Source organism: Octopus bimaculoides, chromosome 11, assembly GCF_001194135.2.
Source record: "Octopus bimaculoides isolate UCB-OBI-ISO-001 chromosome 11, ASM119413v2, whole genome shotgun sequence".
Taxonomy (NCBI): Eukaryota; Metazoa; Mollusca; class Cephalopoda; order Octopoda; family Octopodidae; genus Octopus; species Octopus bimaculoides.
The window spans coordinates 8,627,501-8,639,247 of record NC_068991.1 but is presented as its reverse complement, the minus strand read 5'-3'; the positions used below and the strand labels follow the sequence as shown (position 1 = coordinate 8,639,247).

Sequence of the window (11,747 nt, the reverse complement as noted above, 5' to 3'; positions counted from 1 at the left end):
ATAGGATCGCGGTTTCGATCCCCAGACCGGGCGATGTGAGTGTTTATTGAGCGAAAACACCTAAAGCTCCACGAGGCTCCAGCAGGGGATGGTGGCGAACCCTGCTGTACTCTTTCACCACAACTTTCTCTCACTCTTACTTCCTGTTTCTGTTGTGCCTGTAATTCAAAGGGTCAGCCTTGTCACACTCTGTGTCACGCTGAATATCCCCGAGAACTACGTTAAGGGTATACGTGTCTGTGGAGTGCTCAGCCACTTGCACGTTAATTTCACGAGCAGGCTGTTCAACTGGAACCCTCGACGTCATAAGCGATGGAGTGCCAACAACAACAAGATTTTAATGATGCGAGTGTTGATTTTTAGAATGACATTGTAGGCTAGGTGTGAGAGGCTAGCTCTGGCTGGTTTGAACATAAAACAGGTAGAATATTTGGACCTGATATGGCCAGTTTAAATATTAAAGGATTAAATAGATAAAAAAAAAAAGATTTAAGAATTTAAAAACCAAAGACAAGTGAGAAACGAACCAACCTTTTCTTGTTCCTTAATTTTCTGTACATATTGTCTGTTTAGTAATGTTGCATCTTTACCTTTCTTAACAAGTTCCCGAATAAACTGTTCTTTCATCCTGAAAGACAAGTAGAACAAATAATTCTTTTATTCTTTTACTTGTTTCAGTCATTTGACTGCGGCCATGCTGGAGCACCACCTTTAGTCGAACAAATCGACCCCAGGACTTATTCTTTGTAAGCCTAGTACTTATTCTATTGGTCTCTTTTGCTGAACCACAAAGATATCAGTTGTCAAGCGATGATGGGGGGGAAAAACACGGACACATATACACACACAGATATATATATATATATATATATATATATATATATATATATATACGACGGGCTTCTTTCAGTTTCTATCTACCAAAACCACTCACAAGGTTTCGGTTGGCCTGAGGCTATAGTAGATGACACTTGCCCAAGGTGCCTCACAGTGGGACTGAACCGGGAACCATGTGGCTGGCAAGCAAGCTACTTTATTTCATTCAATTTGTCATCAAGGCATTACATAGAAGTAATAGCTGCGGGCCGGACAATAGCATTAATGAGATGAATGATGAAAACCTAATGGTATTAATGAGGGAAGGCAGAAGACACCTGCTGATCTCTGCTTCTCTAAAACATTTGATCTTTTGTAAACATACAATTTGAGGTAATAAAGCTCTTACTAATGTTCCATTTGGACTCAAGGTCCTTACAATGAGGCACTAAGCCTCATACCAAAAATAAAACCATGTCCTTAAAAATGAGACACTAAGCCTCTTAATTCTACCATTTCTTGTGCCTATATTAGAAACGATTATCATTATTACTATATTATTGGACATACCAAGTGGAAAAGCCATGTACTTATCCCCACGACTGCAAGTCACCTGTTTCTGACCCTTTGTCATACTTTAATTTCTCATTACCGAGCACATAGCTTGTTGAGAGGTCTTGTCTTGTGAGTTACTTGGTCACCTCACTGGTGTCGGTGCCATGCAAGAAAGCACCCTGTACACTCGGTAAAGTGGCTGGCATTATGAAGGGCATCCAGCCATAGAAACAATGCCAAAGCAGATATTGGAGCTCGATGCAGTCCTTAGGTTCTCGAGCTCTTGTTGACGCCTCCAATCCATGCCAGCATAGAAAGCAGATATTAAATGATGATGATGAAGAAACAAGAGACTTTGGAGGAAAATTTCAAAGACACTGAAAAGAAGGTAAGAACTGGAAGATCATAAATGGAACCTACCGGATATTAGAAGCCAAATTGGACAGTTTTTGGTTGGATTCAAGCATTTTCGCATCTGCTTCTGTCATCTCATTCTGTGGTTCCTCTTCAATGGAACTGGATGAAGATAACTGCTGTCTACTTCGTGTAGTGGACATTTCAAGGTGTTGAATGGAAACTTCACATGTGATGGGATCTAATCAAAAGAAAATAATTTTCTTTTACTAGAGTAAAAGACATTTGAGTGAGGTCATTGCCATTGCTACTGGACTGGCTCCTGTGCAGGTGGAACGTAAAATACACCATTTTGAGCATGGCCGTTGCCAGTACCGCCTGACTGGCCTTCGTGCCAGTGGCACATAAAAAGCACCCCCTACACTCTCGGAGTGTTTGGCGTTAGGAAGGGCATCCAGCTGTAGAAACTCTGCCAAATCAAATTGGAGCCTGGTGTAGCCATCTGGTTTCACCAGTCTTCAGTCAAATCGTCCAACCCATGCTAGCATGGAAAGCGGACGTTAAACAATGAAGATGAGAGAAGTTTGCAGAATTCTTCACTTATTAACCATTTTTATCAATCTGTTAAGTTCACATCACTCCATAAAACGCATAGACTGGTTTTGTTTTTCGCTGGCATATATAATTCCTCCCTAGACAGGGGACGAATGGAATATACAAGAAACTTTATGGCTCACAACGATCGTTTTGATGCATCTTGTTACAGCTAACAAGGAAACACATGTAGCCTGAACTTTACCTGTTCCACTCCATCAATTTGGATATATATATATACACACACACACATATGGGTCTATGTGTATATGTGTGTTATGTGTGTACATGTACAAGTGGTGTAACAGCATATGGCTGCATTTGTATATATGTGTGATGATATGTGCATGTGTGTGTGTGTGTGTGAGTGTACGTGTGTTTGTACATACATGAATACATACCTTGGTCACAAGAAATCTCTTTAAAAGTGTCCTGTTGGTCTGACCTTAACTTTCCCACTCTAAATGTCGATCGCCTCTTGATTTCAGAATGATTTCTGCGGAATAAGACACAGAAATGAAACATTTAACTCTTCTAATAGGTCCTGGCACGAAATTATACACAATTTTAAAAAACCATGTGTGTGTGTGTGTGTGTGTGTGTGTGTGTGTGTGTGTGTGTGTGTGTGAGAGAGAGAGTGTATGCCTACAAGTCTGTGTATAAATATGTATGTATGTATATGGTTATACAAAAGTTTATAAGCATTAACAAAAACGTTCATCTTATCTTTCTACCATCAAATCATTAACCCACCTTCCCAATGCCTCAGTTTATTAGTCATCATCATCGTCATTTTACAATCTGTTTTCCTGTGCTAGAACAAATTAGAGAGGTTTTCTAAGTAACATCACTCTTTGGGATTCCTTCCTATTTCCATTTATGTTGTCCAATAATCCCAGATTTAGGTTTTCAACTTCATCCAAACTTTTCATTTTTGTCATTAATTTAAAACATTATCCAATTCCCTTTTGCTTTAGCTCCACTCTGGGTTGCTAGGGCATCCAGCTGTAGAAATCAAGCCAAAACAAACAATGGAACCTAGTGCGGTCCCTGACCTTGTCAGCTCCTGTCAAATGGTGCAACCCATGCCAGCAGGGAAAATCGACATTAAATGTTGATGATAATGATTATGATGCACAGATACATAACTACAGGGTTGGGTACAAATGTTTTGCAATAGAAATTTATACAGAGTCAAAGGGTCACCAACAGATTGGAGTACAGTACTTTTTGTCGGCACGTAAAAGCACCCACTACACTCTTGGAGTGGTTGGCGTTAGGAAGGGCATCCAGCTGTAGAAACTCTGCCAAATCAGATTGGAGCCTGGTGTAGCCATCTGGTTTCACCAGTCCTCAGTCAAATCGTCCAACCCATGCTAGCATGGAAAGCGGACGTTAAACGGTGATGATGATGATGATGATAGGATAGAGGGAAACAGAGCAGGAATTTGGCTTACTTCTTGAATGTTTCAGACTGAATTTTATCCAAAGACATGTCATCTCCTTGGCCAGTGTCATCAAAGCTGAGGTGAAGGACTTCATCAGTGTCTTCTAAGTTCACAACCAACAACTGACTGCGGGCACGGAAGTTCTGCATAATCCGTTCCAAAGAGAAGAGGGCCGGACTAGTGTGTATTTGGCGAGAAGGAGGACGAAGATATGTCAGGCTGCTCTGGAATTATCAGAGAATATCAGGTTACATAAACAACTCATAGTAATACTATTTTCTCAAGGACACATTCCTAAACTATCATTTTCTTTTTGACACATATATATATTATCGTTCTGTTGTGTCTGGAGAGAGTCGTTCTCTTTTAGTGCCTTATAATTTAACACACTCACCGGTAAAATTTCCACTCATTTACTTATTTATTTTTCTAAAATTTTCATTGCATCTTGGTCTTGCAACCTTTTCAATAGTTATTGAGAGGCACTAAAAGAGAATGACTCTCCCCAGACACAACAGAATATGCAGCTTCACATTCTTCAAAGACTGATGATTCAAAAATCTATCTTTGGTACACAGAAACAACCAAAAATCTAAATCTCTTGGTCAATAAAGCTTCAAGGTAAATAACAGATATGGTAAAGTATTCATTTGGTCAAACTCAGAGGCCAGAAAGTTCTGGAAATACTTACATATTGTATAGGTACAGTCTGAGGGCGAATGTGGAGTTTTTCAATTGTCTGAACATCTTCACAACTAGGTGGAGACTAAATTTTAAAAAAAAATTGGATAAATAAACTCCAAATAAACATTCTTTCAGATAACTACATTCCTACAAGTGAAATAAATTTTCTTTAATTTCCAAAGTGATTAATATGTAAATCATTGGCTAAAAATGAATTTAAACTGCTGGACCAATAACACAAATAACATGTTCAAACAAAAGGCTATAAACATAACAAGGAACTCAAATTTACTTTTTTGATTTTTGAGATATTTTCCTTCAAATTACTATTTTATTTTTTAAACATGAAGTAGAAACAGTACTGTTTCTACTTCATGGATTTTCACCTATTGCAGAGGTATTACGTTCCAAAAATCTCTGCAATAGGTGACCAGATTGGCACAGAGTCGCTCACTAACACATTCCAATCTCTAGACCACAGATGTGCCATCTATTGTCTTCTTTGCCTTTTCTACTATTACTGCCGTTGCCTCTACTCTTCTAAGCCAGACAGTCTCATGCCACCTCCATCCAAGCTCACCCGGGTCTACCTGGCTCACTTACTTCTCCACCTCACATCACCCAAATCCTTCCTTCCCAGATAGAATGTCAGTTCTCTAGAGAACTCCCCTCTCATCTGTTTTACCTGGAGTTGCAATTATCCAAAAAGCATATCAACTGCATTCATTTCACTAGTTTTGGCAGGCCTATAAAGACTATGGATACAGACTCCACCCCTCTCATCGATCAAATCAATTAAAAAAGAAATATATTAACCCTTTGGAAACAGAGCCTTATTTGGAGTTTCAGTGCCAAGAAGATGGAGCCCTTTTCACAAGCCCTACAGAGGGCATGCAATTATTTTTTTTTAGAAAATCATAAAAAATAAAATAATAGTCAATGGTAGTACCTCAGCTTTGAAGCTGAAACAATTAAAAGATTTAATAACATTGCATATATAAAACTATATATATTCTTGTAGGAAATTGAATGAAATAACACAATCTTCTTTGTTATTTGACTTTTCAGCCGACAGATTAGCCCTGTCATCCCCTGAGGGTTAAAATATAATGTCCATTTACCTTTAGGGAATTCCTCATTTCATCAAGTTGTATTTGTTGTTCAAGAAGTTGTTGTTGTTGCTGTTTAACTTTCTCTTCAGAAAGTGCCAAAATGTGTTCTTTTTCTTGCAAGCATTCACTCTTTGTAAGAGAATTTAAGAAACAGAATTCAAACTTCTATTTCGGAAAGAAGAATCTAATAACAAAGGAACAAGGGAAACACTGATGTCTCACAGTTCAAAGTACAAAAAAAAAGAGAAGAAAAAAGAAAGGGTTATTACCATTTCTTTTAATTTTTCCTTCAGTAGGTTATTTTCTTTTGTCATCTGAATAAATATTTCCTCATCACTTGATAGTTGTTCCTGGCACTAAATAATTAAAATAAAATAAAATAAAATAAACATTATCCTCATCGTTATTGTTTGATGTCCATTTTCCACGCTGGCATGGGTTGGACGGTAAGAGTGGAGCTGGCCAGCTGGGAGCTGTCCAAACTCCAACTCTCTGTTGAGGTAGGTTTTCTATAGCTGGATGCCCTTCCTATCACCAACCACTTAACAGAATGTGCTGAGTGCTTTTTACATGCCACTGGCACAGGTGTGTCTATGCAGCACCATATTTGATGTAAAAATTCATGCATAATACACACCTCAAATTTTTTAGTACCATCTTTTTTCTAATATTTTACTTGAACCCTAAAACTCACAAGGCCCCACATCTGGTTTCCCTGGCATATAAGTGACCAAAGTCACATTCCCGCTCAACAAGATGCCATTCTGTTGCAGAGTTCAGAGCAAGCAATTTTGAGGGAAGGGACAACTTGATTAAATCAAACCCCATACTTGACTGGTACTTTATTTCATTAAACCCCAAAGGGGATGAAAGGCGAAGCTGATCTCAGTGGGATTGGAACTCAGAAAACTACTAAGCATTTTGTCTGATGTGCTACCATTTCTGCCAGCTCACTGCCCTAATGTTTGGGCCTACTCTTCCTTAACAACCTGATAATACTTGGCTTAGCGTGCAGTGTTGCACAACTTCTAGATGAGCAGATAACCTTCTAAATCCAATATGTTAGTTTTTAATATAAGGTGGTAAGCTAGCAGAATCATTAGCACACCAGGCAAAATGCTCAGTGGCATTTCATCCATCTTTACATTCTGTGTTCAAATTCCACCCATGTCAACTTTGCCTGTCATCCTTTTGGGGTCAATAAAATAAGTATCAGTTAAACTCTGGGTGTGTGTGTGTATATATGCATTATGTGAATGTGAATGTATGTATCATGTGTATTATGCATTACTCTATCTTATCAGATGACACAGCATAAAGTGTCCTTCATACCTTCTTGATATCAGCTTGAAGTTCTTCTATTTTCTGTTTATTCCAATATTCAGTTATATTGACAGAAGATGTGACATTCTTCATGATCTGCAAAAAAAGAAGAAATGGTTCATACCCATAGCTAACAGATAGAGGAAGGCCAAATAGTAACAACAAAGGGTCCTTAGTGCAGAGAAAGCCTTATTGTATGGCAAAAGTTCCCAAGGAAACTAGTGATGGTCTGTAGCAGCAAATAGTAAGAACAAACATTTCACAAATGAGTGAGAAATTTCTCTTCCCCTGTAATGAAGGGCCCTGCATAAAAACATTGGAACCTTCTTCTTTGTTGTAGCAAACTAACTTATTTCACTTTTGTCAACTTATTATTGCTTGGCAGTTCAGAAACAAAAGAGAAAGTTAAAAGACAACAACAGTATGATGTATAGAACATCAGAAACTGTACAGTAACATGATGACTTTACAGCAATAGAGAAAGCTGAACAATAACAGGAGAGACTGTACAATTTATAGGAGAGGCTGCACAATTACAGGAGATGCTGTATAGCAGAGGGTGTCATCCTTACAACAACAAAGGATGATGCTAGATAATAGAGGTGGCAGTAGATAACAGGGGAGACCCAACAGCACTGAAGATTGTTGTACAGTGATGAGAGAGGCCATTAAAAATGGGGGGATTAAGTAGTAGAAAGACAATTTAGTATAGGAGAAGTTATACAACTACAAAAATAACTGCACATTAAGGACAACCATACAACAGTGGGTGAGGTTATAAAGTAACATTATCAATATTGCACAGTCATAAGTGCAATCAAGCATAAGCAGTCAGGTTATTAAGAATGGTTCGGCTTTTATCAAAGAGGATAGCAAGAAAGCTCCACAGTAGTGACTGTCAGTCTTGGATATGGTTGGTTTAAATACTAAAGGGTTAAAGCCAATAACCACTGCTCTTGAGCAACAAGTAGGGATGAAGAGAAGAGGGGGGACATACAGCAATATAGAAAACTGGTTAATAGCCTGCAAGAAAAGCTGTACGGTAACAAGAAGGACCACAGAAAATGGAAGGGAGAGGAAATGCAAAACCCATTGTTATGGTGTAGGAACAGAAAATTGGTGTTTACTCACCTGTTCTCTCAATTCTAACCAATCATTTAAAGAAAGGTTCTGGCTTTTAGATAGAATATCTCGTTCTTGTATTTGCAGCAGTTGTTTGTAAGCCTCTTCTGATAATTGCTGATAATGGTGGCACTCTGCTTGCAGTCTGCATGTCAAACAAATATTCAGACATCACGTTAGAAGATTAGCCTGGCATACATACTGAAATGTTGTATTGAACATTATAATGGGGCACACTCAGAGTGTGAGAATAAATGTTAAAATGACAAACCAGTTCTGACAATCATTTAGATGCAGAGTAAAAGTGTTTAAGAAGCACACTTTAAAATATGTATACATCTGAGGGTTATGTGTGTAATGTTGATGGAAATCGGATCAAATTTGATCCAAGTCCCATCAAAATCCCTCTCTGCTTCTTTTTCTCTCACTCCCCCTCCTCCACTATCACATCTAATGCTAATGATCATCATCATCATCATCATCGTTTAACGTCCGCTTTCCATGCTAGCATGGGTTGGACGATTTGACTGAGGACTGGTGAAACCGGATGGCAACACCAGGCTCCAATCTAAATTTGGCAGAGTTTCTACAAATCACACATATACACATCCAACTATCTATAAAGGCTTTATGATTAAACCTGAGAATTTTGTCTTCCATATCCTTTATATTGCTGCTCTGAGTTGAAAATCTCTCTTTGTCAATGTCACTATTGCTGTTACCATCACCGTCGCCAGCGCTGAACAGACGTGTTTGTTGACGTGACAGTTCCTCTCGCAAATTCTGAAACGAAAGAAATCTGAAGGTTTACGGAGAATCTTTAATGAAGAAGACAATAAAAGTGAAAGAAAAGGAAAAAAATAACCGATTCCAGAATTAACTAAGAAATTTGCACAGGTTGTCAGTAGGTTACAAGAATAATTTATTCCATGTCTTCCTGGATCTACCTCTTCCACAAGTTCTCACAAAAAATGTTAATTTAAGCTCCAACAGCGGTTTTGATATTTTACACATTTTTTTTCCTTGAAGCTGACAATAACTAAATAAGAGCTGTATGTTTGTGGTGTGATTGTAATCTCTGAATAATCTACCGACATTGTGTTCTTCAACAACAAAAACATCAGATGATATTTATAACAACGTACAAGGATTTCGGTCTGCATCTCTTCAAATCTAATTGACTGGATATCTCTGTTAATGATGGGTTTATTTCGGATGTCTTTCACCTGGAAGGAAAAAAAAGGTGAATTTGCCATTATTATTAATCCAACTTATTACATCTTGATTTCAAATTCTATTGAGGTCGACTCTCATCCTTTCAGAGTTGATAAAATAAAACATCAGTCAAGCGATTTTCACCCCTCCCACTAAAATTGCTGGTTTAGTACTAAAATCATCATCATCATCATCATCATCATCATCATCAGTAGTAGTAGTAGTAGTAGCTGTTTTTGTAGTTGTAGTTGCAGCAGCAGTAGTAGTAGTAGTAGTAGTAAAGATGGTGGAGGTGGTGGTACCTCTGACACTACACTGCTGCTGTCATCACCACCATCATCACTACTAACAATACTATCAACACTCATGATGATGATGACGACGAGGAGGAGGGGGAGGAGGAGTGCTTTTGCCTCAGGCACAAATTTGAGGAGATGGAACAATTGATTATAAAGATTCCTGTAGTCAACTGGTATTTATTTAATTGACCCATGAAGATTCAAAGACAAAGGGTGGGATCTGAACTCAGAATGTAAAGAAATGTAAATGCATGAAGATGATAAAACAAAAAATGTGAAGATGATTCAAATAGTAGCAGAAGTGGCAGTACTTGGTACTAAACCTTTGAGGCTCGTTACCTACACACATCGAGGCTCGTTACCTGCAAACCTCTAATTGACTGGATATCTCTGTTAATGATGGGTTTATTTCAGATGTAACAACAGATGTGAAAATAATCACAAAGACCCCAGTGGTCTTTGTGAGTATTTTTTAACCCCTTAACATTTAGACCAGCCATATCTGGCCCAAAATATTCTACCTGTTTTATGTTCAAACCAGTCAGAAATGGGCTTTCACACCTGCCCCACAATGTCATCTTGAAAATAATTAATCACATCATTGAAATCTCAAAGCTATGAGACAACACATAACTAATTTAAAACAATGTGAATAAATAAGCATCACGTTTGACAGAATGATCTGAGTGCTAACGAGTTAAACCTGTTGTTAATTACAAACAAGAGGAAGTAGAAATATCAGTCTTACTCTGTTAGCATATTTAAGGGAATTCAAGGTCTCGTCAAAGCCAGAAACTGCAGGACTAACACAACAAATCATCAGAGTCTGAGCATTACCGCCGAGGGAATCCTGTAAGGAAAACAATAGTGATGTCAAATAAACAACAAACACATTATTTATACAGTAACAGACCTTTTATCTGGCTCCCAGAAATCCAGGAATATTGTGCAATATTATTCAATATATTGTATTTGAATTGAGCGAACAAACCCTGTTTTTGGTTAAAATATGCATGCGGTGTTAAAACTAGATTTGCTCTTCATTTTTATATGTAGATTGATAAACATTAACCCTTTTGATACCAACCCAGCTGAAACCACTTCTGGCCCTGTAGTACAAAAATTTTGTTTTCAAAAGTTCTGAATTAAAATCTTCCACCAAATCTTAGTCACAATTTATGTTCCTCACATTAGCTTAATGGTAACTAAGTTATTTTAAGTATATATTTAGGCAGTTCTCAGAAAAATGGAAACTCCAGAAATCTAGGCCACTTTGCCAGATATTTAGTCCAATACTGTATCACACTGGAAATAGATTCTACAGATATTTTGCCTATGGAGAAAAATTTTCTTTATTACAAATTAAATGCAGCATTTCATTAATAACACACTGAGAGAACCATATTTCAGTATATATATATATATATATACTGAAGATATAAGTTGATGAGAAAAAGACAATGAAAAAATAATTATGAGCAGAAAGAGATATAAAACCAACAAGCAACAATGCAAGAAAGTGTCTAGAATTATTGATCTCCACTGTATATGTCTTACAAATGAATTGTAGATGTCAAAAACAATATGTAACTCATAAAGCATGTTTTATATAGTCTTCACCTTACAGCACTGAAATTTCTTAAGCAACAGTTTTGATCATTAACCTACCTTGAGGATTCTGGTAATTTTGGAATCTCTATAAGGAATGTGTTTGGCTTTTTTCTTTGAGTCAGCAAGTGAACTGATAACATTGCCAAGAGCTAAAAGACCAGTGTTTATATGTACTGATTCTACAAGAGACAAGAAAAGAATAAAAAATATATAAATATTTTTAAAAAAAACAAAAACAATATCCTTTACTTATACACACACAGTTTCTGCCTAATAAATTCACTCACAAAGCATTGGTCACCCTGGGTTTATAACCGTGTGGTTTCCAGTTCACTTCTAGTGTGTGTGGCACCCCTGGGTCAACTAATGACTTGTGATTGAATTTGATAGATGGAAACTGTGTGTGTGTGCATGTGTATGTGTGTTTTTGTGTCTTTGTTCTCCCCCACCCCACAGCTCAAAAACCATGAGAAAGAAAAATAGCCCAAACCATAATGAAGCTGACTACAATCCTTATGTCATGAAATGATACCCGTTTTTATCTATTTCATACTAGACATGGTGAATGATAATGCTGTTGGCTACAGGTTTCCAATGAACCAATTATTGGCTCG

The 11,747-nt window shown here is 37.5% G+C and overlaps 1 protein-coding gene across 1 annotated transcript in view; it reads right to left on the bottom strand.

The window, feature by feature from the left end:
* The window catches only part of LOC106881743 (kinesin-like protein KIF27), a 51,970-nt gene that overhangs the window by 16,658 nt on the left and 23,565 nt on the right, over window positions 1-11,747 (bottom strand). The window contains exons 10-22 of the mRNA XM_052971516.1: window positions 11,191-11,312; window positions 10,271-10,372; window positions 9,154-9,234; window positions 8,649-8,791; window positions 8,018-8,153; window positions 6,896-6,982; window positions 5,833-5,919; window positions 5,573-5,692; window positions 4,459-4,533; window positions 3,777-3,991; window positions 2,721-2,815; window positions 1,792-1,966; window positions 506-628 (exon numbers count right to left, since the gene is read on the bottom strand). Coding sequence (XP_052827476.1) covers window positions 506-628; window positions 1,792-1,966; window positions 2,721-2,815; window positions 3,777-3,991; window positions 4,459-4,533; window positions 5,573-5,692; window positions 5,833-5,919; window positions 6,896-6,982; window positions 8,018-8,153; window positions 8,649-8,791; window positions 9,154-9,234; window positions 10,271-10,372; window positions 11,191-11,312 — 1,561 coding nt within the window. The remainder of the gene's footprint in view (window positions 1-505; window positions 629-1,791; window positions 1,967-2,720; window positions 2,816-3,776; window positions 3,992-4,458; window positions 4,534-5,572; window positions 5,693-5,832; window positions 5,920-6,895; window positions 6,983-8,017; window positions 8,154-8,648; window positions 8,792-9,153; window positions 9,235-10,270; window positions 10,373-11,190; window positions 11,313-11,747) is intronic.